Genomic DNA, 27,927 nt, shown 5'->3' with positions numbered 1-27,927 from the left:
GTAATTTGAAATGCGCATTCTTTAGCAGTTAAATTATTAAAATACTGCATAAAATTACAGTAGGGTAGTTAAGAACCCTTAGAGGAGAAAATGACAATGATAATGACATTAGCGAGTGGATAGGAGCTGACCGTCATCAATTACAAACAAACCAAGAAATTGTAGCTATGGTGGAGAAAGAATCTGGAGTTGATGGGGAACAGAGTGACGACGAAGAAGACCACAATGAACAACTAGTGTCACATTCATATGCCGCGGTCGCTTTAGAACTTGCCATACGCTACGTCGACCAACACTCCGCTGTTATGCCCACTGATGTGATGTTTATGAGACGCTGGTTTAACACTGCATTTTTTAGTAGGTTCCAATCACTACGGCAAAAGAAACTAACACACTTTATAAAGATAAACGACCAATGATCAGTGGTTTATCATGTGTAATTATGTTTACATCAAGTTATTCTAGTAAAATATGACTAATAAAATGCAAGTAAACCTTCATTCTAAAATATGTTCTTTCATTTCAATAAGGAGATTTTTTTAAAAAATTGAATACTTCAGTTCGGATTAACCGGACTTTCGGATTAACAGGGTTCGGATTAATGGGACTCCAGTGTAGTAATTTTTTCATTCTTTGTTTTGCTCTATTTAAACTTGTTCCAAATAGGCAGTTTCTTCTCACATATTTGTGCTTCCCTATATCAACACATCAGGTGTTTGGTTTAGTGTTCATTTCCATGATATTGATCTAAATATTGATTGGAGATTGTTGTGGGTTGGCTGATTGTTATGTTTTTTCCCTTTCTCTGTAGCTTGCGTGGGCTCCCGGAAGGGGAGTGAAAGGCAAGGAGTGGAAAGACTATTGGGAAGTTGATCTCGGTGTATCATACATTCCATGGGACAAACTCTCAGCAGTGTCAGATTTGGATTCTTTGGAGGAGGGAGGCATGATTGATGAGGATACCATACCTGATTGGCTTAAAGGTAAGTTAAACTTATTTGTTTTTCCATACTAGTTCTGAAACTGAAAACTGTTTTGTCATTATAGTTTGACATTTTTCTGATGTGTTATTGTATGAGAGGGCATTGTGCAGAGGGGTTGCATTAAGAAGACAGTATTCATAGTCAGGCAGGGAATAGAGGAAGTGATTTACCCATCCAAAGAAAATTCAGATAATTCACACTTGTTTAAGAGCCGATATTGGAGTTCCACATAATAAGTGCAACATCATCAGCCATAGTCAGGTTCATCGCCGGGGTCAGTAGTTCAGACAGCAGAGTGGAAGGAGAGCTCAAGTTTGACCCCAGCTCAATTATGTGGTATTCGAAGGTCCTCTGTAAGGCAGCCTGTTGTGGGTGGGTATATCAGCATGTAAAAAACTCCTGGGGGCAAAATTCCAACACCTCCATGTCTCTGGAAACTGTAAAAGTATTTTGTGGTACATAAGACCAATAAGACCACTATCACAGTTGGCAATGGTTGGCTAAGGTTATGTGTGAATAGTGCTCCGGTAAATGAGTTATTTTATAAGAAGTATGTAAGTTTAGTGATTAGAACCTGGACCCACAGATTCTGTAAGTGTTATGGATGCTATGGAACTATAAATATTGGAACTAATCCTTCTTTAAGAGTTATATTTGTGATTATTATTGTCAGGGTTAAGGCCAAGTGTATGTAAACAAAGGCATCAAGGTAGTTTAATATGCTTTTGAAGGGTAACAACACTTTTATATATTGTCTTTGGTTTCGATTCGAAATATCGAGTCAAGGTAACTTGAACGTATGGTACCGCAGTCATAACGCACTACTCACATCACATCACTTGCCCATCGGTTAATATTATATCAAGGAATAGATATGTGTACATGTGTGAAGTGTGGGAAAGTTGTACCTAGGCAGGACATAGCATCTAAAATTGAGTGTAACACTTGTAACAGTTGGTTTCACAGTAAGTGTGTGAACCTTAACGATCAAGATGTGGAATATTTGAAGTCCCAAGATCAGACATGGAGGTGTGACCAGTGTAACTCACAGCGGCGTGTCGGCACCATCAGTTGGGGACATTTATAAACTGCTGCAAATTTTAACTGAAGATATGGGGCTACATTGAAGAAAACAACTAGTGAAATAGAAAAGCAGTTACGTAAGTCCATTGATGTGTGTCATGAAAGACTGGACGAGCACAAACAAATTTTAGAAAATCAACAGGCAATAATTAATAGACAGCAAAATATTAAAAACAATCGTCTTGCAAAAGCTTTCAGTGAACTTAAAATCAAGTATGATGACAACGAGCAGTATTCTAGGATTAACACACTTGAGATATACGGTGTTCCGGAAGTGCCGAATGAAAATGTCTGTCAGACTGTCATCGGTGTTGCCAAGGCGCTAGATGTAGAAATAAAAGACGATATGATTAATGCGTGTCATAGGCTGGGAAAAGTTAATAATCGTCCAACTCGTGGCATTATTGTAAAGTATGTTGGAAGATGTTATAAGGAACAGATCTTAGAAAAGCGTAAGATCAAAAGGAATTTGTCCACAACTCATCTTGGTCTTTCCGTCCCTAGTCCCATATATAATAATCAGTCTTTAGCTCCTAATAGGCGAATTCTATTTGCTAAAGGTAAACAATTGCAACGTAGAGAATATAATTATCTGTGGGTGAACAGGAGTGGCAAAATTTTGATGAGAAAGACTGATGGAAGTCAAGTGCATGGCATTCGTTGTGAGGGTGATTTGGATAAATTGTAATTTTTTCATCGTAATGTGGTTACTCTTTCAACTTTGATTTTTCATGAGCCATGATATTGAGTTTTTCGTTTATTATCAAAATGTAAAAGGACATTGAACTAAGGTTGATATATTTATCCAAAATCTCATGTGCTCTTCATACGATATTGTTGTACTGACTGAGACTTCTCTATCAAATAGTATATATGATAGTGAATTATTTGACAGATATTTAGTGTTCTGAAATGACAGAGATCCTTTAGTAACCGGTAAGGAGCGGGGCGGGGCGGGAGAGTTTTGATTGCCGTCAAAAGTAGTTTTAAGGCAAAACTATTATCCAAGTACTCTAGAGAGCATTGTGAATCACTTACTATTTGCATCTCAAATAATAATAGGAAGTTATTTATAAATGTTGTATACACTACTCAGCATCATCTTTAACAGTTTATCAGGACTACTTTGGTTATTTAGAAAGCACTGACAATCTTATGATTTCGGACTGCGTTATCGTGGGAAATTTCAATCTTCCTAAAATTAATGGTACTGGTTATTCATTTATAGAAGGAACTGTGACTGGTAAAAGATTGGGTCAATTGATATCATATTTAGGTTTAACGTCGTACAATAATATTCTTAATTATAATTCTAGGACGCTGGATCTTGTACTGGCCAATTTCATAGTTGACGTGTAACGTGAGGAATTTGCTCTTGTGTCTGAAGATTTACATCATCCCCCACTTGTTTATCATTACCTCCAGTAAAGAGATGTTCATTACCAAAAAATATAAATCGAGAATACTAAGATTTCAAGAAAGCTGATTTTTTTTTTTTTTTTAACGTCTCATCGACACAGATAGGTCTTATGGCGAAGATGGGACAGGGAAGGTCTAGGAGTGGGAAGGAAGCGGCCTTGCCCTTAATTAAGGAACAGCCCCAGAATTTGCCTGGTGTGAAAATGGGAAACCACGGAAAACCATTTTCAGGGCTGCCGACAGTGGGGTTCGAACCTACTATCTCCCGAATACTGGATGCTGGCCGCACTTAAGCGACTGCAGCTATCGAGCTTGTAAGCGGATTTTCTACGACTGTATTACGAGTTAGGAGATATTGATTGGAACCCGTTGTATACGTATCAGGATGTGGATGAGGCTGTGGATTTCCTTTACTCGTCAATATATAGATGCTTCGATAATTGCATACCTAAGGGTCAAGTCATTAAAAAATCAAAATTTCCAGTCTGGTTTAATCACGATATCATTCAGATAATCAAAAACAAAAGGAAGTGTGCCAAAAAGAGGAAATCCTCTAGGTACTATGACGAACGATTCAAACGGCTCAGATCTGACTTGAAAGTAAAAATACATTCCGCATATTGAAATTACATCAGTGAATTAGAGGTTATTTTAAAATGTGATATAACACATTTCTGGAGGCACATTAAAAATAAGCGACTCGCGAGATCAGGAGGAACTACGTTCGAGTATAATGGTGAGAGCTACGAAGGCGATAATGTTGTTCATGGCTTTGCTCAGTATTTTTCGTCAGTTTAAGTCAGATCAGATTTTAATTATATACTGGATAACTTAGCTTTAGATGACATTCCTCTATTTCCCTCTGTTATATTACATGTCAGTGAGATATCTGTTGAAGAGGTGAAAAAGGCTATTAATGGTAAACTAAAGCCTAAAAGATGGAGTGGTCCTGATGGCATACCTCCATATATAAATACGGCTTGTGCCGATTTATTGGCTAATCAATTAACTTTCATTTTTAATCTTTCTATTCACACTTCATCCTTTCCTGAGAAATGGAAAGTCGCTAAAGTTAGGCCCATTTTTAAGACGGGCAGTTTTGTAATGATATCTAATTATCGTCCAGTGTGCATTATCAATGCCGTAGCTAAGGTATACGAACATATATTGTATCGTAAGATTTATAACCATGTTAAGATTGCTCTGTCTGAATTTCAACATTGATTTGTACCTAACAGATCAGTTATCACCAATCTTCTGGGTTATGCTCAAAATTTGTATGATATAATTAATATGAATGGAAGGACTGATGTTGTTTATATGGCTTTCGAAAAAGCATTTGAAAAAGTCGATCATAGAATTTTTAATTACAAAAATGTATGAATTTGGTTTTTCTAAACAGTTGTTGCAGTTAATGTGTTCGTATTTAAAACATCGACAGCAGTTTGTTTATTTTAACAATGGAAATTCAGATAATTTTATAAGTCCTTGTGTTGTTCCGCAGGGTTCAAATCTTGGACCTCTCGTGTTTTTAATTCTAATTAATGATCTACCAGACAATATTTGCCACTCTGTTTACTTTTTGCAGATGATTTGAAACTTTTCAAATATATTAGCGACCACCAAGATCAGGACGAGTTGCAAAAGGACATTAATAATGTCATTTCTTTGTGTGACATGTCCGACTCGTTGGCTGAACGATCAGCGTACTGGCCTTCGGTTCAGAGGGTCCCGGGTTCGATTCCCGGCCGGGTCGGGGATTTTAACCTTAATTGGTTAATTCCAATGGCACGGGGCTGGGTGTATGTGTTGTCTTCATCATCATTTCATCCTCATCACGACGCGCAGGTCGCCTACGGGTGTCACACCGAAAGACCTGCACCTGGCGAGCCGAACATGTCCTCGGACACTCCCGGCACTAAAAGCCATACGCCATTTCATTTTTTTGTGTGACATTAATAATTTGTCTTTGAATGTTAGGAAATGTAAATACATGACGTTTACCAGGAAGAAGGAATATGTTGTCTCAGCCTATCATATGAGGGGTAGTATTTTAACGTTTAAGGACCTTGGTATAATTTTTGACAGTAAGCTAATGTTCAAAGATCGTATTAGTACAATAACAAAGAATGCTAACCGAATGCTAGGATTTCTGATAAGAACTTTGAGACCATTTACCCAGCCGACTGTACTGAATAAATTATACATTACCTTAGTACGGAGCATACTGGAATATTCTGTAATAATTTGGAGTCCGTATACAAAGCAACACGTGAATGCTATTAAAATTGCAAAACAAGTTCCTACATTATCTTTATTTCAAAACGTTTAATACTTTTTGCCCTTTCGACACATCAACCCAGTTATTAAGGAATTTATTTCAGTTTCCTTCATTGAAAATCAGACCGTCCCTAATTTCTATACAAATACTAAGAAAAATTGTAATAGGACGATTTGATTCTATGGATCGGTTAAAACGCATTTCATTCCATGTTCCGCAGACAAGATCACGTGAGCACCAATTATTTTACGTTCAAAGGTCAAAAACTTTGCATCATTCAAATTCACCTTTTGTAAAGTGACAACGCTTTATAACACTATAACGAAAGAAGTCGATATTTTCATCGAATCGGATAATGAATTCAGTAGGAAACTAGAAGCCTGCCTTTACAATTTGTAAATTTTTAATAATTCCTTCTTTCTGGTACTCGCCATATTTCCCAGTGTACTCATTCGTGTTTTAAGTTTCTTTGTTTTTTTTGTTTTGTCTTTTGCTTTGTATTACCGTGTGATATCATAGTGAATTTTTCATTTCTTATAAATTGTAAATGGTATCAGATATAATGTTAATTGTGTTCTTTTTCTTTTTTTGTTGATTTTTAACTTTGTTTTTGTTAAACTTTAACTTCATAGATGCAGATTGTTACTGAATATCAAGAAGGTGCTTAATTGGGTGTAAAACCTGTGTACTTTCAGATAAATAAATAAATAAAATCATCATCATCAGAGTTCTTTCTGGTTCAACATTTTCTGGATCAAGACATATCGTGCAGTGTGAAGAAAAGTAGTGCTTAATATGTTTCCTGTGGTAGTCAATATTGATGGTTTGATTTTTCATCAGATAGACCCACCAGTGACCTGATGATCTCGACTAGCTAGCCCCTCCTATGAACTCCAGAGCAATGCAGGTGTGTTTCTCTTCAGGGCATGTGTCATGCCATTAGTACGTGACCCAGAAATGACTTTGAAAACAAATGTTACTTTCTTGTTCATAATTTGGTGGGTTGTGGGAACCCTTATCTTAGAGACTGTATTTGAGGATCTGGTCCTGTGGAGATATCATCGTCATTGAGCAATTTGTGCAGATTGCTGTCCACCCTATACTTTTTTCTTCCCTCCACGCCAACGTAGTGTCAGAATTTGATGGCTCCATGCCTGAAAAGGAACATGTTCATGCTTGTAATTGTTATCCCGTGAGGACACTAATAAACTATTTTGAATTGTGAATGTCCATAACTACTCAAGCAAATTAAAATATATAAACTCACATTTCCTTAATGTATAGCAATGTAAAAGGGAATACATGACATGCGAGTTGATGTGCTGATCTTGCAGAAGTATTAGACAACAATCTGGCACTGTAGGCATCTATTACCACAAGCGTGTTAAGCAGTTCCTGCAGAATAATAGATTAAACAACATTTGGAACACGGTGGTCAGAAGTGATAGGAACGTACTAAACATTCCGGTCACTGGTGGATCGATCGGAACTAATGGTATAACTCAATCCTTTTACTTTATTTACTAAGCTTCTGGTACATAGCTGTAAGCTTGCATTGAGGAGATGGTGGGTTCGAACCTCACTGTTAGCACTCCTGAAGATGGTTTTCCTCTGGGCGAGGTGGCCATGCGGTTAGGGGCGCGCAGCTATGAGCTTACATATTGGAGATAGTGGGTTCGAACTCCACTGTCGGCAGCCCTGAAGATGGTTTTCTGTGGCTTCCAATTTTCACACCAGGCAAATGCTGGGGCTGTACCTTAATTATGGCCACGGCCGATTTATTCCCACTCCTAGCCCTTTCCTATCCTGTCGTCGCCATACGACCTATCTGTTTTGGTGCAATGTGAAACAAATTCTTTAAAAAAAAAGTTTTTCCATGTGTTCCCATTTTAACACCAGGAAAATAGTGTGGCGTATGTTAATTATGGCCATGATCACTTCCTTGCCAATCCTAGGCGTCTTATTCCATCGTCGCTATAAGACCTGTCTGATTTGGTAAAATGTCAAACCAGTAACAAGAGAAGGAAAAAGTAACTCTTGTTTTTGGTCTCGATATTCGTACAGCAAATGTTGGTGAGAATGTCAAGAAGTTACTCTTTGGGTGATCTGCTTTATTAAGGTTGACCCCTGACCTAACGTTTGAGATAGATCTTACACAAACTCTTTAACATATCATACTCAAATATTGCATGCGCTAGGTAAGTTCCTCATTTTGGGGACTCTGAATTCAAGTTTGAATAACAGAATTCCCCTCTTCCTTCCCCCTCCCCCAAATATTGTCATCAGTTCTTTGCTCCATCAAACTGGATGCAGTTTTATACGAGCCTATTCTAGTTTGTCCCATTCTTTTATGATTGTTGATGCATTGTGTTATGCCAGTTTGCACATCTCCTTTACTTTCCTTAATAATCAGTATTGCATTTGTAAAGAAAAAGAAAAGTCTGCTTACCACAAACAGAAATATACATGTCAGACTGCCGTTTCTGAAAGTATTTTTAGAAGGATGTACTATGTGGAAGTGACACATTGACAATAACAGTTGCAGAAAGATATCAGTTAATCAATCCTCATTGATCTCTATTTGGTGTTGTTGCCCTGGTGACAGATTCCCTATCAGTACTACAGTACCTCAGTGCAAAAGTCAGTCAAAGTCAAATTTTACAGGAGACAATAAAATAATTCCAAAATTTCCAAATGTGCATGAATATCAAATCAAACATGTTCACACAAAATGAAGGTTAAATGTTGGGAATGTTGTTAGGATGACAGACTTAACTGTTTCTTGACTGGAAAAGATCCAGTGCCATATTTGTGATGCTAAAATGATATTTATTAGTGAATAAACAAAAACGTAAAACCCATTTGTCTTGTAGTGGTGCATGACTTAGGGCTAATGTTTATATTATACCTTGTTGACACTTCGGCATGTATTGTTGTGAAAGCTTTTGAACATATTTATATTTAGTTCCATGATTGGCATTGGTGTATGGTAGCAATTCACATGTCACTGCACAACGCGTACAATTTCACATGTGCAACAGGGAGTCTTATTTGTACTGTCCTTCATCATAGCTGAAACATAAGTAATGTTACTGCCATCTAGCAAGAGGGTTTCAAAGCCAGATTCAGTCAAGTCTGGACTTGGATGTTTTTTATTATTTTGAAATGATAAATGTGATGCAGTCAAGTCCTTCTCTACAGCAGAGACAATAATTAAAGGTGAATATGTGTGATTTTTTTAATCAAATGTGTGGCATCTATTTCTCTACCCAATACACATAAAAGATCATTTTTAAAAGAAGCTGGACTTTGTTATTTGCACAGATGTCTTCAATTGTTTACCTGGTCTTAAATTATTTCAAAGAACTTGTAATTATATAGAACGTTTTCCTTCATAAATTATTTCAATTCCTAATTCCTCTTGCTATAAATTAATATTTGTCCCAATTTGGCCTCTTGAATTATAACTTTATCTTCATATTATGATTTTTTCCTACCTTAACCCTTCGCACTCGGCCTATACGCAGGGGTTTGCTCGAAGAATCTCAGACTATTTTCTGTGATTTTCTAACCAAATTATAAAAAATCAACATGTAAACAGTTTAACACATATTATAAATCACACTACTACAAGAAACTATGAGCATTTGAGAAATAAATATACGTTGGACGTATTATTATTGGTAAAGCCTAAAATAATTATTAAACTTTGAAAATAAATTCTTAAAAATAAATTATGGTTTTTCAATGACAGAAAGAATAGACATTATTGCGTCTTTCTTCTTTACTCTTAGATCTGAAAGAAAGAGCATTTAATTCTGAATAATTTGATATCAATGTGATGTGTGTGCTGCAATTAACTCGTGAAGCATGGCACAAAGTTATTCACTGTACACGTAACGGTCATCGATGTCAGGTCCTCGCGGTCCGATGCACAGTGAGCAGCTGTGACTGTGTCACTTCCACATAATCAAAATCACTTTCGGCGAAAGGAGGTCATTATTACTGTCTAAATCATCTGAAAATTGAAGGATATTGGCCTCATTCGGCCTTGAATATGGCCTAGCCATTATGATAAAAAAGATGATGCAAGCATGTGCAACAATGGAGTGATGAGGAGTAAAATTATAGTTCGCAAAGTACAGCGAACACACGATATACCAAAGAAACGAAATAAACTCTTCAGCTAAACTGATAGCAAGGTCGAATTGTTGTATTCATAAGCCAACCAAAACAGATCCACACAATAACAACTTCGAATAACCACAACAAAAACATTGACGGTCAACACATTTCATTTGTCGAAAATAAAAACATTTTGTAATGCGGGTTGATATATCTGTAGAGTAAAACGCAAATTCAACACTTTAAGTTACTGTGGCGATCAGCTGTTACCATTTAACAGCCACACAATTGCCCAAAATTCCTAAATAGGACAGAGCCGATGTATCGGCGCCATGAGCCTTCTCGCCATAACGTATACGACGCGCTGAGTGCGAAAGGGTCAAAAAGCTCCACTCAAACTTATTAATATCACTCCACGCCATGTCTTCACTAGCAGCTCGGAACATACCGAGAGAAAGAAAATGAAAGAGGATGGTGGCCTTCGAAATATTGTGATATAGAAGAATGCTTAAGGTGAGATGGGTTGATTGGATTACATATGAAGAGGCATTGAATTGAGTAGGTATGAAGGGAATGATTTGGTGATATTTGATTTAGAGAGGTAAGTTGTTTGGTTATCGCTACTCATAAGGTTGTGATACAATTGCTTTAGTTTTGCCAATTGCCACCTTTTTAATACAATAAAAATATATTACAAACTTACATATTCATTATGATGTTTATATGGTACATGTTTCGCTCCTTTTCGTGAGCATCAGCCAAACTATCATTAATCTAAGATTGTATAAGATCATAAAACAATTCTTTTGGTTCAAGATTACTCCTATAAAACTAATTGATAATCTTATAACATATTAAGTCACACAACAATAAAACTATGTCTTAAGCTAACACTTTTTTGTCTAAAATCTTCTTCAGTCTAACATTTTATTGCCAAAACTCATCTGGTGAACATCTTTTAAAATTGTTTAAAAATAAGAATAAAATAAACTTTTGAGATCTGGCTAGTTGTGTTGATTCCTGTTGCTTAACTTGTATAATTGTCATTAAAATTTCATAACTGTATTGAATATTTTCTGCAGTTGATAATTGTCATTATAGTCAATAGACTTGTTCTCGTTGCTGGAGTAATATTTATAAAATGTATTGGTATTAATTTATATTATTAATAGGGTAAAATTGTTCATGAACAATTGTATTGAAAAGGTGGCAATTGGCAAAACTAAAGGAATTGTATCACAAGTAGATCTTCAATACGGACAAGGAAAATGAAGTTTATAACCTGCAACTCATAAGGTTTGCGACAAGGACATCCAGGCATAAAATAGTGCCAAGTCCACATGTGCGACACAGATCGCTCATGTCACCCCACTAGGGTGTGGAAAAAGGGCTAGAAAAAGAAGTTGGTTGGTCATGTTGTGAGAGATGGAGAACTTGTTCATTTAAGTTTGGAGGGAGACATATGGGATAAAAATGACTGAGGGAGTCCAAGGAAGTGCAACAAATAGATTAGAAAGGATGTAGGATGGGATAGTTATGTAGCGATGAAGAGATTGGACCAGGATAGGGTGGTGTGGAGAACTGGATCGAATCAGGCCAACCAGGCAATACCTTTTAAGTTCACGGTATTGTATAATGTGTACAGTATGATGGAGGTTATAATGAGAATCTGTTGAATGAAATTAGGTCATTCAGTATTTTTACGCTGGGCTGAGTGGCTCAGACGGTTGAGGCTCTGGCCTTCTGGCCCCAGCTTGGCAGGTTCGATCCTGGCTCAGTCCGGTCATATTTGAAGGTGCTCAAATACGTCAGCCTCGTGTTGTTAGATTTACTGGTACGTAAAAGAATTCCTGCGGGACTAAATTCCGGCACCTCGGCGTCTCCGAAAACCGTAAAAGAGTAGTTAGTGGGACGTAAAGCAAATAACATTATTGTTAAGTATTTTTACGATCATCCTTCCTCCTTCTGTCATTTAATTTGATAAGACTCATTTATTGACATAAGCCTGGCTCTTTGTATTAATTGTCAGCTTACTGATCTTTGCTTCTGGGCAGGCCTGGGCATATTGTGCACTGAGCGCAGTGGTGGCTTGATGCCAAAGGAGGTAAGTAGTCTGGTCACTTAACACCAGCTCAGTCTCATTGCCAATGGGTCTGTTTCAAAGAGGTTTAAAAACTTAAGAGGGCTTAGGGGTGACTGATTTATTTATCAGACCGTTGTCTCTTTTAGCCAAGAGTGGTGTCTGTCCGTCCCCTCCCCGCCTCTGCCCGCGCCTCCTACCTCCTTGTAAAAAAAAAACTTTCTTTTCTCCTGTAAAATTAGTTATATTGGATATACAAGATTTTCATTCTTCGCTCTCGATATATTCAAGATCATTTTCTTTTGTTTCATAAAACATCTTTCTGATGTTATATGGAAATATTAATCTTTGTTTTCTTGGTTTTATGTTAAATATTTCCGAAATGGCTCATCTGAAAAAGAATATGTTACAGATTACAGGAAATGGGACCTTACTTTTACCCTGGTCAAAATTGCATTGTTGGTGTTATTGGAATGATTATGTTAAAATAGTGCAAGGCTAGTCTGTATACTATATGCACCACCACTGCCTTAAACTCTCCTGAAAATTTTGCCATGTGAAGATATAGAGTCTGTTTTTCTGTGATGCATCCCATACGTTTTTGTTAGTATAGTTTCACTATATTTATTACTGAAATATCCTTGCAGCCCATTCCAACCAGCAGCAGCAGCAACAACAACAATCAACTCCATCTCGAACACAGCAATCCTCGCAACAGCAGCAACAACAGCAGCAACAACCCAATGCAGTGTCAATGGCAGGAGACCAGTTGGCTGCTGCTTCTGAACTGAATGCACCTTTGCCTGGGTTTATACCCCTACCTGAGGGTATTCCTGTTCCCCCGGTGTCCCTTCCTGCCTCGGTGGCTCCAGGTGTTGACACTTCTCAACCACCTCCACCAACTGCAGCTGTGATGGCTAATCCCATGCCGGGTATGCCTCTCAATGCCAACTTACCCGCAACGATTCCAACTGGTGTACCGCCTCCTTCTGGGCCAATGGGCATGGTGCCTCCGTTTGGCATACCCAACGTACCTCGTGAGTTGTGAAACGCTGTTTTTTATACTACTTTTTTTTTCTGCAAATAGCATGCAACTGTATTGCTCCACCATACCATTTGAAATGAGGATTGTGCTTCTTACTATCAATTTTTTAAATTTCTATAACCTTGTCTAGCAGGCTTATTTATAAATTACCATAGAATATGTTGGGTGCTTGTAAACTTTAAATTTTTGTCTTATACTCCCCCATCCATGGCACTACAGCCGTTGAAGGGCCTCGCCTACCAAGGGTCCGCTGCTCAGCCTGAAGGCCTGCAGATTACGAGGTGTCATGTGGTCAGCACGACGGATCCTCTCGGCCGTTATTCTTGGCTTTCAAGACTGGGGTCGCTATCTCACCGTCAAATATCTCCTCAATTCTAATCACGTAGGCTGGGTGGACCTTGAACCAGCCCTCAGGTCCAGGTAAAAATCCCTGACCTGGCCAGGAATCGAACCCGGGGCCTCCGGGTAAGAGACAGGCACGCTACCCCTACATCACGGGGCTGGCTAAATTTTTGTCTTATACTTTGAATCAAGTGTACAAGAGTTGAAAGGTTTAATTCAATTTGTGTCTGTCTGTTACATCATCATGGGAAAGCAGGTTAGAACAATTTTTCCCTGTATTCAAGTTCAGGAATAGCTGGATTGTGCACTGGGCTGTATATTATTTGATTTGCATACTCGTAAAGTCACGAATATATCAATTATTATTCCTCACACAGTAAAACTCATGAAATATAAAAGATCAAAAATGATATGCTCACTTCATTGATTTTCCATTCTAGCAGGTTGGGTGTAGGATTGAACGAGCCACCTCATAATCCATGGCTTATTCTATAATTGTTCAAAGCAGCCCCTTTTTTTCCTCTTTTGCTGACTAGGACTAATACAGTTGAGGATTCTCTGCCAAGGTGAGCTCCCTTAGCCTTAAGTAGTCCTGTATTTCATCTACAAGGTAGCAGATTGAGTGCTGGAATGCCACAGCCACCAACTTTGCTGTTCTGAAGGTCTCCTCCACTGAAGCTGCCAATAAGGTAATTTCATAATTGGAAGAACCTAAAGAGTTTGAATTGTTTAATATTCGCAGTCGATTAAATAAAATTATGTTTTCGTTCTGGGAACTTAATTTTTTATATAAAAGCCAAAGGTAAGGCATTTATGCAAGTAGAGATACTTAACTCCCCGTAGTGTACCGTCACTGTATTGTACTACAAAGGTGGTGTGCAGTGGAGTGTCTCACAAACTTTCAAATAACTCCTGAAACATACATAGACTGATGGCTTTAAAATGAGAGGGTGGGTTTTCCTGTTCAGTCTCGCCAAATCTACCAGACCACTGGTTGGTGGAAAATGATTTCCACACTAAATGATGGGTTAAAGGTTGTTTACATCATCTACAAGTGTTAGAGCTGATTCTGCAGTTTGTTGTGTATTTTCAAGTTGCTGCTTTGTTTTGAATCTTGTTCTTTTGTGTTGTTCAATGCCGTAGCGCCGTTTGAAGTTGTGCAATCATCCACTACACCCCTTGGATGTCTCTGTAAACTGTGTCCTGCGCGCTTTGATGCCCATGATGTAGCAGGTCACTATCCTCACATCAAGTAACTTGTCCAGAGCGTCCTTGAATCCCAAGCAACTTTGGCATAATTTAGCGGAATCCTTGTGCTAGAGAAAATTTCTTTCTTGAAATTGGGCACTGGATCATTAAACATGTCCAGCATTGCAAAAAAAAAAAAAAAAAAAAAAGGTAATATAGTGCAATAGGGAAGTTTCTCCACACGGTCATAAACAGCAGTATGCTTGGAGCTTGTGCTTGTAACAAAAGGTAATGTGAATACTCAACCACATTCGTAACCGACTTTGGAAGTGTTGTCCTTATTGCAGTTCTGGAATGTCTAAATTAAATTGCTTCCAAAATTTACAATGAATCGAGGAATAGTCCCTCCTCGTACCGTTAATACTGTTAATTTAAAGTCCTTAAATTCAAATTTATCTTTATAATAAGTTATGGTCGGTTCATAGATCAGCTTCTTTTCCCTATCAACATCTTCTGGCTGGTCTGTGGTTCTATTATATATTCTACACCTTCTGATTCCTTGTAGGCTATGATGTCAATTCTCCTACTGCTACCGTTATTGGTAAGTCCCGATACCTCTTCGGTGACCCTGTAACTTTTCTTTCTGAGGGAATTTGCTAAGAAGAACCAAATCTTGTTATGCCTGCATTCCGCAGCATCTTTCCATGAGGGCAAGGTCCCAAAATATGAGGAACGGTTCCTCTCTCTCTCTTCGGTAATGCCGATAGAATCTTTGGTTAAATATTCTTTGAGCTGATGGGTGTGAGGACCATTAACTACATATATGTCTGTTGCAAGGAATTTTCTGTCACAAATGTGAAAATCCATTGTGTCTAAAGAAATCCACTAAATGTGCTAAGAAGTTCCCCAGTCTTCAATGGAATTAATGTGTGTGCTGTGGTTATGAGCCTATGTTAGTGGGTTCGTTCACATCTTATTCCAGTGGTATTTAAAGGGGCTCAGATTCATCAGTGTCATGTCTTAGATTTACTGGCAAATAAAAGAAATCATGTGGGAGAAAATTCTGGCACCTTGGCTTCTTTGAAACTTGTAAAAATATTTAGTGGAGTGTAAAACTAATAACACATTATAATGTGCGTACTATCCTTTAATATATAATTGTGAAATGAACAGTTTGATTCAACCTTTGACATAACTTACATACATATGAACATTTATAATTTAAATTTAAGAAATATACAGAGATTTGAATTTACAAATTAAATATAGCCCAGTATACATTATCAATATTTGAAAAACCAAAATTGTTTCCTATACTTTTAACATTAGCTTTTCTCATTCTCATTCACATTTCTTCTTCATAATTTTAAAAAGAACTTAATTTTGCTGATGTTATATATTATTGGCTTTCCTCAAAAGTGCCTGTTATATAAAATGACCGGAGTTTGGAGTAAAGCGTGTTTTTCCCTGCATAATAATAATAATAATAATAATAATAGTGATATTTGACAGTTTTTCCAATGTGGAGCAGTAGAGTTGTATAGCATAAGTGTGTTTTGGATTCTTTTTAGTGGAACTTCTTCAGAATGTTACAGTAAAGTACAAGATTAATAACATTAGAATCTGGTTCTTAATTCTCAAATGCCATAAAATTGAAGCCGGTTTTGTGAATTCTTGTGGCATTTTGCTGTGAACTAGTTTACCTTCTATTTATCATAATTCAGTTACAGTATCGTGATTAACAAATAGGCATTCAGACATATAGAAATTTTTCACATCTTGGAAATACAAGGTTACTGTAACATGCTCATTTTTCTCACGCTTTAATATTTTTGCACTTATTGGTTTAGCATTGTGATCATCATATTGTGAAAATGACAACACAAAAGCTTTTCACTAAACTCATGTGATTTTTCAACTGGTCAGCAGCTTTTAAGGGTATTTTTATACAAGTTTGAGTGACTTGGCTGTTTTAAGAGGTTTGTGTTTGAATTGTAGATGTTGTTATAATGGCAGAACTTTGAATGGATTCCTCATATAGACAGAATAAAAATATATGACCAAAACTGCAGAAAAGTTGCAAAGTTGCTTAGTCACCATGCTCTTTTGTCCAGAAACACCTGGACTTTTGGATGCTATGGGCATTTTTTCTCGTGTCCAGCCCTCCATGCAAAGACTAGCGGAGGTTACTCTTTGAACATTTCATCTGATACGTGAATGGAGAGTTCCAGCTGGCATTACAGATGTACGGTATTCTTGTAACAGAGCAATAGTACAGGGTCTTTCACTCAAAGTGTGGCCGGCCGGCGGAGCGCAGCAGATAGATGGCGCTAAGCGTGGGGCTGAGAGAGAGCGCCCAAACGAATCACATGTGAAAAACAAGCACACATATTAACACATAATCAAAGTAAAATAATTACCTACCTTGTCACAGATGATGTTGAAAATGTCCTCCACCTGTATTTACACATCTGGCATCGTCGAAGGAAATTTTCATTCACACGCATTAGTTCATCTACCAAGATAGCCTTAATTTCTCTCGGGATATTTTGAGTTCATCTAGAGTGTGAGGGTTTGTTGCTTAAACCTTATTTTTCAATTTTCCCCATAAATAAAAGTCGCAAACCATAAGATCTGGGGATCTTGCGGGCCACAATGGTTTACTAATCACCTTGTTGTCGAAAATTTCCTCAATTAAATATAATGACTCGTTAGCCGTATGCACGGTTGCCGAGTCTTGCTGGAAATATCCAGACTGGCATTCATTGTCTGTTAGTTGTTCAAAAAATGGTACGAGAATGTCATCCCTATATCTCTGCCCATTGATTGTGGTTTCAAAAAGTAGGCCCCATTATCCTATGTGCAGTTACTGCTGCCCACACTCCCATTTTCACATCATTTAGGAGTGTTTCATGTATGAAATTTTCAGGTTTTTCTGAAGACCAGTACCTGTTATTCTGACTTGAGACATGTCCACTTAAATGGAAACATGCTTCATCAGAGAATATTATTAATTTTGGATCAAGTACCCCATTATCAACACACTTTAAAACCCAGTTACAGAAATTTACCCTTCTCTGTATCATGTGGGCGCAACTCTTGAACAACAGTGGTTCTGTACGATTTCAATTTTAACATTTTTGTAGTTCGCCACGCAGTGGTAATCGAAATTTTTGTTTCCTGTGAAAGTTTTTTGAGCTATTTTTGTGGGAGTATGTTCTAATTTTTCCTCTACTTCTCTGTAAGCACACGCTTTTTTACTCTTCGCTTTCTATCAAGAATCGAACCTGTGCTTCAGAATTTGTTCACAAGTCTTCTTACAGTTTCTCTACCTGGAATGTTCGCACCCAGGAAATTTCCCATACAAAGGGCACTAGGAAAGTTTTGCAATACGCAAAAACGGTTGGCTGGACACCCCTGTTATGGTGAGGGATGAAAAGAGAGGTGAAAACCGGTCTAGAAGACAGTCAAGCGCGACCTTCACACCAGTTGTTACCAAGCAGTGGGATTGAAAGCAAGTTAAGATGTCAGTGTGGTCTAAATGTGAATATCGCGCAACAATCCGCTACAATTTTGCTCGTGAATTAACTGTTGACCCGTGCCTGGAGGAAATGACTCCTGGGCTGGGGAAAGACTGTCCGCATCGGACAATAATTTTCCGCTGGTACAAAGAGTTCCAGAGGGGAAATTTTGGGGTTGAAGACGATCCTCGTTCCGGGCGACCGTCCGAATCAGTGACTGAGGAAATCGTTGAAGCTGTGAGGAAAATATTGCAGCAAGAGAGGCGGTTGACATATCGGTAGGTAGAAGAGACCCTCCACATCCCTGCACCAGTTATTCATTCATTTCTATACAACCATCTCCATGTTAGAAGGGTTTGTTCCCTTTGGATGCCTCATTCACTTTCAGAGGAACAAAGGGCACATCGAGTGAAATGGTGCCCAAAAATGCTAAAACAGTTTGAAAATGGGACTTTGCGTAACGTTAATAGTATCGTTAAAGGTGACGAAACTCTGCTTTATTAATACGATGTCCCAACAAAATCCCAGTACAAGGTGTGGCTGTTTGAAGATGATGGTAATCCTGTGACTGTGCGAAAGTTGTCAGTGAAGAAAAGGTTGATTGTAGTATTCACTAAACGAGGCAGCTGACTCAGGTAGTGCTAGAAACACAAAGGACTGGGCGAGTTGGCCGTGCGGTTAGGAGCGCGCAGCTGTGAGCTCGCATCCGGGAGATAGTGGATTCGAATTCCACTGTTGGCAGCCCTGAAGATGGTTTTCCGTGATTTCCCATTTTCACACCAGGCAAATGCTCGGGGCTGTACCTTAATTAAGGCCACGGCCACTTCCTTTCAATTCCTTGGCCTTTCCCGTCCCATCATCGCTATAAGACCTATCTGTGTCAGTGCAACGTTAAAAAAGGACAGTTACTGCTAAGTGGTACAGTGAGACTTGTCTGCCTCAGGTCATCCAGGCTCTCAAGCAGCTCCGTCCAAGGTCACGGCTCAACAGCTGGCTCTTGCATCACGACAATGCTCCAGCACATTGTGCTAATGTAACAATGGATTTTCTTGCCAGATCAGGGTTGACTGTGCTTGATCACCCTCCATACAGTCCTGATCTTGCCCCCATGTGACTTCGCACTCTTTCCAGAAGTGAAGATGAAGCTGAAAGGGTGGCGTTTTGCATCCAACGAGGAGCTTCTGGCAGCATGGGATCAAGAGTGTGAAAATGTAACCAAAGAAAACAGGCAGAGTTGGATCAGTGACTGGTTTCGATGTATGAAGAAGTGTATTGAGTGTGGTTGAAATTATTTTGAAAAAGTCTAAAGCATTCACTCACATTGCAAAACTTTCCTAGTGCCCTTTGTATATCGCCTTCTAACTTCTCTACAGGAATTTATCAATACATATGTGTCGTATATGAAAATTATTATTGACATTATTGAAACAATAGGCTTTAACACTTAGCAATAACAAGTTATAAAATTTTTAAACACAATAACAGTTAAGCAATAACCGTATACATGTCTTAAAATCCTGCTTGGCAGCTGTCTCAACTCCGCGTTGCCATGTGCTCGTCTGACCCTCAGCTCACCCTTCTACCTGCTGCGCTCCGCTGGCCAGCCCCACCTTGAGTGAAAGATCCTGTATTTGGAGTGTCTGATTGCACTTACGTTACCAGAAGTCAAATAAATCTTATTACATATGTCTGGACCCATGGTGTCATACCCTTTCTTTCTTCTCTCTGTATGAGGAATCCATTCTTAAAGTTTTGCCAGTGAAATTTTTCTTTCCCTCTTAATTCTACCTACTCTCAGAAAATACTTTCAGTTAATAACTTTAAAGAATTCCACTTAATGATATAAGGTATTAAACCTATATATTTTCGCTACTGACCAGTAAAGCATGTGATGTTCAGTGAGGTTACATGACTTAAGAATGAAGGAACATCCGCATGATTAGAGGATTGGCACTAGCTAATTCTAAATGTGAGGAGGACAATCTAGAGTGTGTTTCGAAAGTTGTGCCATTCGTAAATCAAAGATACAGCATAGTAATTTTGATAAGCAGCCTGTTTGTTACCTCGAGGCACAATTTTGTTTCATATTTTGTAAATAATCCCACAGAGCAGTGCAAAACATTGCCAGTCCATTTCTAGAATTAAATGTTGGTCCTATGATATCACCTAAACAGACCGTTAAGTTTAAAAATTTGTTTATATTTTAAAGGTTTTTAATAAATTAGTCAATTGTACACTATCATGTGCATAAAATTTCAAGTCATACGATTCTACTTTATAACAGACATTGGCTGTGAAAACTTGTTTGTGGCCAAATGTTAAATATCAATATAACACTGAAGTAATGCGACCTCTGAAGATTTTCTCTAGTAGGAACATACCGCGGAAAATGTCTGTTAAAATTAAGCTTGTTGACACAATTTTGCACTCAAGAAATTTTCCATCATCTTATGGTCAGGTCATTTTCTTTATCAAGAATTGCTAGCTTAGCAGTCTTCAAATACTAAGAGAAGCATGCAGGAATACTAATTCGAGGACATAAGCAAAAAAACATGGGCAGTGGTCGTTAAAATTACCAGTATTTCATTGTGAGAAGATATTTTATAAATCAAAATGGTTTTTCTACAATGTGACTCGTGTGAATTTAAGGAATTAGGTTTTTTAAATTCATGGGGTAAGTTTGTTGTGAAATTAATATTTTTTAAATGTAATAATCTTGGTTGTGAGGAAGTTTCACTAAATGTAAAAATATTGTTGGGATAACAGTTGGTGCCTTCATATAAAGAGCAACTCGAAAACAAAAGGGGAATATTTCATTTCATACACCACCTAATGTTCTGAAAAATTGTATTTCTACATCACCCTTAGAAAGGGTTGTCTTTATTCTTACAAGAAATTTCAATTCCTTCTTTTGTTTTTAAGTTGTGACTCATGTGAAGATACAGGGTGTGGTGCATGACTTATACTAGAGAAGCCAGGTTGTATACTCCTGCAACGGCTATGGAAGTTCCACCTCTCGTAACCACTTAGAACCGAGGAAGAAGAAGACTGGTGTTCTATCTCCGGGATGGAGATGTGTTGAACATACTGTAGGAATTCCCTGGGAGTATACCATCTTCAAGCGGATAATCCAAAGCTATGTGAAGAAACTTACACGATTTAGGTACTGTAGAGTGAATAAAAACTTGATGACGGTGGCATACCTAGCACTCATCAGGAGAATAAGTATTTTCTCTTTCTCAGAAGTTAACAACAAAAACAGGGATACGTTAAGAGGTCCATTGGAGTTCTAAGGTTTCCAGTTTCTCCACCTTCATAAACTACTTCTGAAACTCTTCCGTCACTTCTCCACATTGCAATTTTGAAGAAAAATTACGGAACCTTAGAACTTGAACACACCTCGTACAACACCAATATTGTACATTCATAGGATTTAAGGCATAGTTGTCTGATGACTCAATCTGGTATAAGCACAACTTAGTCTAGTTTTGCAAGTAAATGAGTCTAAATTATTTTTGTAGTTTTTGAACAAAAGGGAGCCGTATTTTCAACAAGTCAAGTGAAATAAGATTTTGCACAAGAGAGAGTAGATAAGAATTTCTCAGTAGCACAGAGTTTGATACGATCTTCAGTACCTCTTGGTTTCCTTTCACAGTGTAGCTATATTTTAATACAAGAGAATTCATATTTGATATTAAGACTTTTGCTTCTCGATATGCTTGTCAGAAGAGAGAGAACTATGGATTACTCCTTAATATTATTGTGTATTTAGACCTTTGAGTATTTACTGCTTTGGGACAATATTTGCAGAAAGCTCATTCGCTTTCAAATTATTATGCATTATTCACTCAAATCATAAAAAGTTATGTACGACTGGACATATATGTATAAACACAGATCAGAGAAAAGCAGGAGTGAATCAGAAAATTCTAGTAGTGATAAGCCCAAAGTTGAACTCCTGGGTTTGAGAAAATAAAAATGGAAATGGTGGGAAAGACAGATCCCACATTTAAAAAAAAAAAAAAAAAAACAAGTTTTTCAGGGACTAATGGTATAGCTCTTTTATTAGTCAGGCAAATCTGTGGGCCTTAAAAGCCCTTTATTTAGCGATAAATATCTCATGTTGTAGCCCATCCCTGCTTGCTTCAGAAATGTCCCATATGGCATATACAGACTATGCTTGTGATATGTGAATCGAATGCATAATAAACTCAGTTATAATTCACTGTAGATAACCCACTTCATTTGTTTTGAGTTGGTGAATGATAAATCTAGAATATATCTGGGCTACATTTTAGTTATTGTTCTATGAAAGGCAGCACAGTAGGCAGGCAGATTATTCGTGAAAGGTTTTAAAGTGATGTTTTTAGAGTAATTTACCAGACAGTCAAAAAATGCTAACCTTGATAATGTTGCTTACAGTAATGCATATGTCACACAGTTAATTTGGCTTGATTCACTGTACTTACAGTACTGCTACTTGGTGGCATCTTTTGCTGCTAAGTGTCCATTGTTTGATATTACCTTAAGATTTATTTTTAAAATTTATTTTTATTTATTTTGTATGGCGATTTTTAAAATTATTGCAGATAATGACATAAAATTAAAAGAAACAGCACATGGATTTCAACACACTTACTTCCGTGGTAAATTTTGTGAGTGATCTGAAACATCCGTTTTGGGAAGATTCTTTGGATTTCAGTAAATATTTTTTTATATGCAGAAGTTCTAAGTGTTAAGTAATTCTAGATGTAACATAATTTTTTTGTAAAAGTTCTTTGGAAATTAAGAAACTACGTTTATTTTATAGCATGGGGTAAACAAGTAGTACAATTTCAGTGCTGGCAAAATCAATTAAGACTTCATTGGCGTAAAATGTTACAGTTTATCCATGGAGTGTGTGGATAGATAAATCTGTCCCTATGAACATTTTTATGTGTGTGTGTATATAAGTATGCTTAGCCATTCCAGTTATTTTGCAGGAGATTTAGAGTAGTAGCTGACCCTTGAGCCAATTTCATGTTGGAGAGGAAACTACTGTTATAGACAGCTGATTAGGTCTTATGATCGAGTTAAAACAAATATTTCTCTTATTGAAATTTCAGATGTTGCTTTTCCCTCCTATCTCGAGAATAATTTAGATATGCATGTTAAATTTGTTCAAGTCAGATGTTCACATTGAAGTATATTTTTACACTTCATTTACAATACACTATTTAAACTGCATTAAAATTTTGATCAAAACGAAGTAGTCTTTATAGGCCAGTTTAGTACTAGTTTGAAACTCCCAGTCTCTATCAGAATAGAAGGCAAGTTGCAAGTTTATCCACAGCCTTGATTTGCCTCTCCTTGGCCCTTATATACAATAGGTGATTAGATTGATTTAGAGTACATTCATGGTTTCTTGATACTAGACTTAGTAATAAAATCTTGAGAAAGTTCAAGGGTGTATTCAAGAGCAGAAACTTTCCGATAGACTTCGAGGAGGTAAAATTTTGTGACAGTGTTTTATAGAAATAGATATCTCTTTCTTGACAGCTTAGAATTGTTCATTTTGTAACAGAGAATTTGAAATATTAATCAAAATGGTATTTACAATATTTTAGTCTTTGATTCAAGGAATTAAGGAAGTGTTTTGATGAAAGAACTTGCTTAAAAGGACTAAATATTCTTATGTGTAAATTGAGCTGGTTCAGTCCCATTTGTTGACAGGCTCAATAAGTAAGCTTCTGCTGGTTTGTCAGTCGTGTATGTAGCAGAGTTCTTTTAAATAATGGATAGAAATTGTGTGATTAAAATATTCAGTTTTAGATATGTACAAGTATTTCTGCACGTAGTATGTTCTCTTTTTAGAACATAAACCACTTCAGTTGTTTTGAGTTGCTGAATGATAAATCTAGAATTAATCTGGGCTACATTACTTTTTAGTTATTGTTCTACGAAAGACAGCAAAGTGGCCAGGCAGATAACAGACTATTCTTGAAGGGTTTTAAAGTCATATTGATTTTAGAGATTTTCTCAGGGTGAATTGCCTTATTTTCTTTCAGTAGAGGGCCAAAAGGGGGAGAAAAATAGCCAGTAGGAAATTGAAGAAAGTGGCAGTAAAGATCACATTTCAATTTACATAGGTATTTACTTGCCTATTGTTCGTAATTAGGGCTTGCAGTGAAGTAGGTTTCCGACGGAAGTGGTATTTCACGAACCTGCCCTACTGGGAAGTGCTCGGCGCATGTAAGTACAGATTGACTTTTCATTTGACTAAATATTTGATGCTTTTCTGTATTTTTCTTTGTGTTTTTCTCCTGGCTGATCTCTGGAAGATGTGACATTTCAGTACACATCAAGTAGTGAACAGACAAACACTCCCCCCACTCCCTATCTATAGGTAGCACTTAAGCAAGTTTCTGATATCACTCGTAAATTTAGAGCCCTTTCTAAGTCGGAAAGGAGAAATAAAATTGCCCAGTATTTTAAATCTGCATCGTGTATTTTCCTGTATTCAAGTAATGGGAGGTTTGTTTTCATATTGTATGAAATTCAAAGGTAGAAAGATCAGGGCATATCTCATTCCAGCTGTTTAGCAAGTCATTTTGTGAGGTTTTATGACTTAGATTTTGTAGCAATTTATAAATTTCATGTCATATCCTAACAGTAGCTCAGTGTTGGTTTGGAAAATACTAATCTGTCAGATACCTTGTTATTATTATCATGCAGGATTAATTACGTAGGGATATATATATGTGTGTGTGTGTGTATTTATTTTGGGAGTCACAGCTGCAAGATCCTTTCAGCAGTACAGAATTTGAATTGTCACGTAAATAACAAATTCTAATCATTACAGAGTCAGGATTAACTGAACGTAGCAGAAAGTAGACTTAGATTTTTATGACAAACCAAAATTAGGTAACTGATTAGGAGCTCTTCAAATTTTTATCACCAAAATGTAGGTAACCATATAGGTAAAGTGCCCCAAATATTTTTGGAGAATCCACTCAGAAGAAGCAGAGCCATTTTGCATCGAGTCCTGAAAAAATGGCAGGACCTGCTTGGGAAAGCAGGTCACATGTGGAGCATCATGAATCTTGTAGATCCTTGTAATTTCTTTGTAGCATAATTGGTATTTTTGGTGCTGGTATCTGCTCTGGCTGGCATGTCAAACTACAGGCTGACAAATAAGCAGGGCGAGTGATATTGAAGGCCATCATGAATAGCTGTTTTATTTTATTGGGATAAATGGTTTTATGATTGTGCTGTTACACATTGTCAGGAAAGTCTACGAAAAATCTACTCTTCTTTCATATCGTCAGTGTAATTTAAAATAAATACTTGCACAATATTAGCACCAGCTCACTCGCTAATGAAAGTAAGCAAGCATGGGTATCTATTACTTATCGTATAAGAGTTTATATGAGATTGAAATGATTCTTCAAGAGAGAGTGCTAAAAATAGCTTCAGATTTAGCATTTTGTTTTGTCACCTAAATAGTACTTGGATATTCATGTAATACTGTGAATTCTCTTATGTTGCCTTGTTCTTTTATTTATTTATAAACTTTGGGAATACTTAGATCAGAATTTGTCATCTCAGTTTTAAGGAATCTTTTGTTAGATGAAAGCAAACTAAATTCCTTTGGTATCTGACTCATTTATAGAACTGACTTTGAAATATAATTAGGAAATTATAAATTGGGATTATCCCAAACATTAAAAAAAACCTGTACAGTGTGTTTCAGAGTAACTATTCATAATTTTCTGATGTGGTAGAGATCATTTAACTTTTTATTCATAATGAAGTAGTTTCCAGAAATTCTTCTGTTTTAAGACAGCTATGGGAAAGGTATGATGGTTTGAAGAAATCTTGGTGTTAAAAGTACCTAACCGTTCTTAATATTTCATTACATTAGTTATACAGAAAATCATTTATATATTAACAGAATGATACTTTTAAAAAAACATGCAAAATTGTTGACACAAAGTATAACATCGTATGATTGAATGAAAAATTCTTCTAAATGCCTCTGCGCAGTTACAAAGATTATCAAAAGCAAGATGAATTCTAGCAACTAAGTCGTCTTCTGTATTGATGGGTGACTCTTAAACAATTGAATTGATATGATCCCAGATACAAAAATTAACTGCAGTCTAAGCAGTTGGACCTGCTCTCCCAATACAACGAATTGGAAAACTGTTAATTCAAGTAATTTTGGTGTTTAAAATAAATCAAAATAATTTAAATAATCTGAACTGTGCTGTTCCACAGTTGTGTGTTGAAAGACATCTTGGGGCATCTTCAAGTAATTCTGGAAGTACATTCACCAGAAATGCACCATGAACGTTTTCATTGAACCATGCAGCCTTCAGAGATAGTTCCACTACATAATTATCAAAAGTGGTGTTCATTCAACCCTTGTCCCACTTCTCGGGTGCAACATGAGATGAGGCTTTGTGGAGAGTTTTTATGACTGGATGCACTTCCTGATGTCAACCTCATCAGAGGAGTTAATGAGATGAAATGAATGATGTGATACATGATAATAGAAAGGGAAAGGGGCGAAACCCGGTGCTGGCACATAGCCTACTCCTGTAAAATTGCATCAGGGGGTCTGCTCAAGGCTTAACGTCCCATCAGACAGGCAAATCACCAACTTCATCATATGCCCTCACTCCATATGAACACAGTGGATAGGTTTGGAATTGAAATCAGGTTTTCAGCACACAATAGAGGGATTATAAATTGTATACCATCACCTCTCCTTCCCTGCCGGCCAATGTTCTGATCTTTTTTTTTTTTTTTTTTTTTTTTTTTTTTTTTTTTTTTTTTTTTTTTTTTTTTACGAATGGAAGTCAAACTGTCTAACCACAGTGTCAAACCAAACAATATAGACTTGATGCCTTAATGATCTTGGTCACCAGGCAGGCTACATGATTATCAACAACTCCAATCCAAATATTTACAGAAAATTTCCATTGATACAGACAGCCTTAGGATGCCTATCACTTCAAATGCAACTTGCGTTTATTGAAAAAGTCATTTCTGAGAAATCATGCCTTTTCTGTTCAGAATGTGCATCTGGCAAAATCAACTTTTACATTAATGCTATTCTGCAAATTGTTGTCGTAGGATACTCAACATTTGCCAGCTAGTACTTAAGAAATGAGTAATTGCTTCAATGTTTATTTGTGGACAGTCTCCAAACTGCTGCAAAACCTCATTTCTGAAGTCTAATACTCTATTAATTTGATTTGCTCCTAACTCTTGTTTTCTTTACGCAAAGCTGGCCACTGTGCTGAAGACATTGATCTTACCTGGAAAATGTCATGTGGCCAGAATGTTGCTCTGCATAAATTCGCTGGGTCAAATTATTGTTTCCTAAGCTGCTGCATATGCCATATGCATGTCTGATAATTCAACCTTATTAAATCGGGTCATTCTTAATGACTGGGAATTGAATGCACATATCTCACAGGAGTTATTTTCTGGCATACGTTTCTGTAGTAACAAGAATAGTTGAAAGTTATGTGAAGGCAACTATAGCAATGAACGATGTCAGTGAATAGTTTTGACCTTCACTAAAACTTCTCAAAACAGAAACATTTCTGGGCACAACTTCTTTGAGAAAAAAATGTTTTATTACATGCTTATCACATTAGAAAATTAGAAATTTCTTTACAAAAATTCAGGTGCACATTTTGGTTAAACTGGTTTTCATTTTACAGAGATTCATTTAATGGACATTTTACTTTGTATTATTATCTCATATTTGATCACTTCTCCCTGAACAACGTTCTTGATTCCTCAGCCTGTTTTGTAGATCGATAAGTAAAGATTTTAGTTTGACATGTGAAGTACGGTATTTACCT

The 27,927-nt window shown here is 37.0% G+C and overlaps 1 protein-coding gene across 7 annotated transcripts in view; it reads left to right on the top strand.

Annotated features, from left to right (window-relative positions):
- Isha (Insulator su(Hw) mRNA adaptor) overlaps positions 1-27,927 on the top strand; it is a 402,024-nt gene that overhangs the window by 194,953 nt on the left and 179,144 nt on the right. For all 7 annotated transcript variants that reach the window (XM_067156873.2, XM_067156871.2, XM_067156870.2 and 4 more), the window contains exons 12-13: positions 812-983; positions 12,619-13,008. In XM_067156873.2, coding sequence (XP_067012974.2) covers positions 812-983; positions 12,619-13,008 — 562 coding nt within the window. The remainder of the gene's footprint in view (positions 1-811; positions 984-12,618; positions 13,009-27,927) is intronic.

The sequence above is a fragment of the Anabrus simplex genome, chromosome 13 (assembly GCF_040414725.1).
Source record: "Anabrus simplex isolate iqAnaSimp1 chromosome 13, ASM4041472v1, whole genome shotgun sequence".
In the NCBI taxonomy this organism is placed as follows: domain Eukaryota; kingdom Metazoa; phylum Arthropoda; class Insecta; order Orthoptera; family Tettigoniidae; genus Anabrus; species Anabrus simplex.
This window is presented reverse-complemented; position numbering and strand designations above follow the sequence as displayed.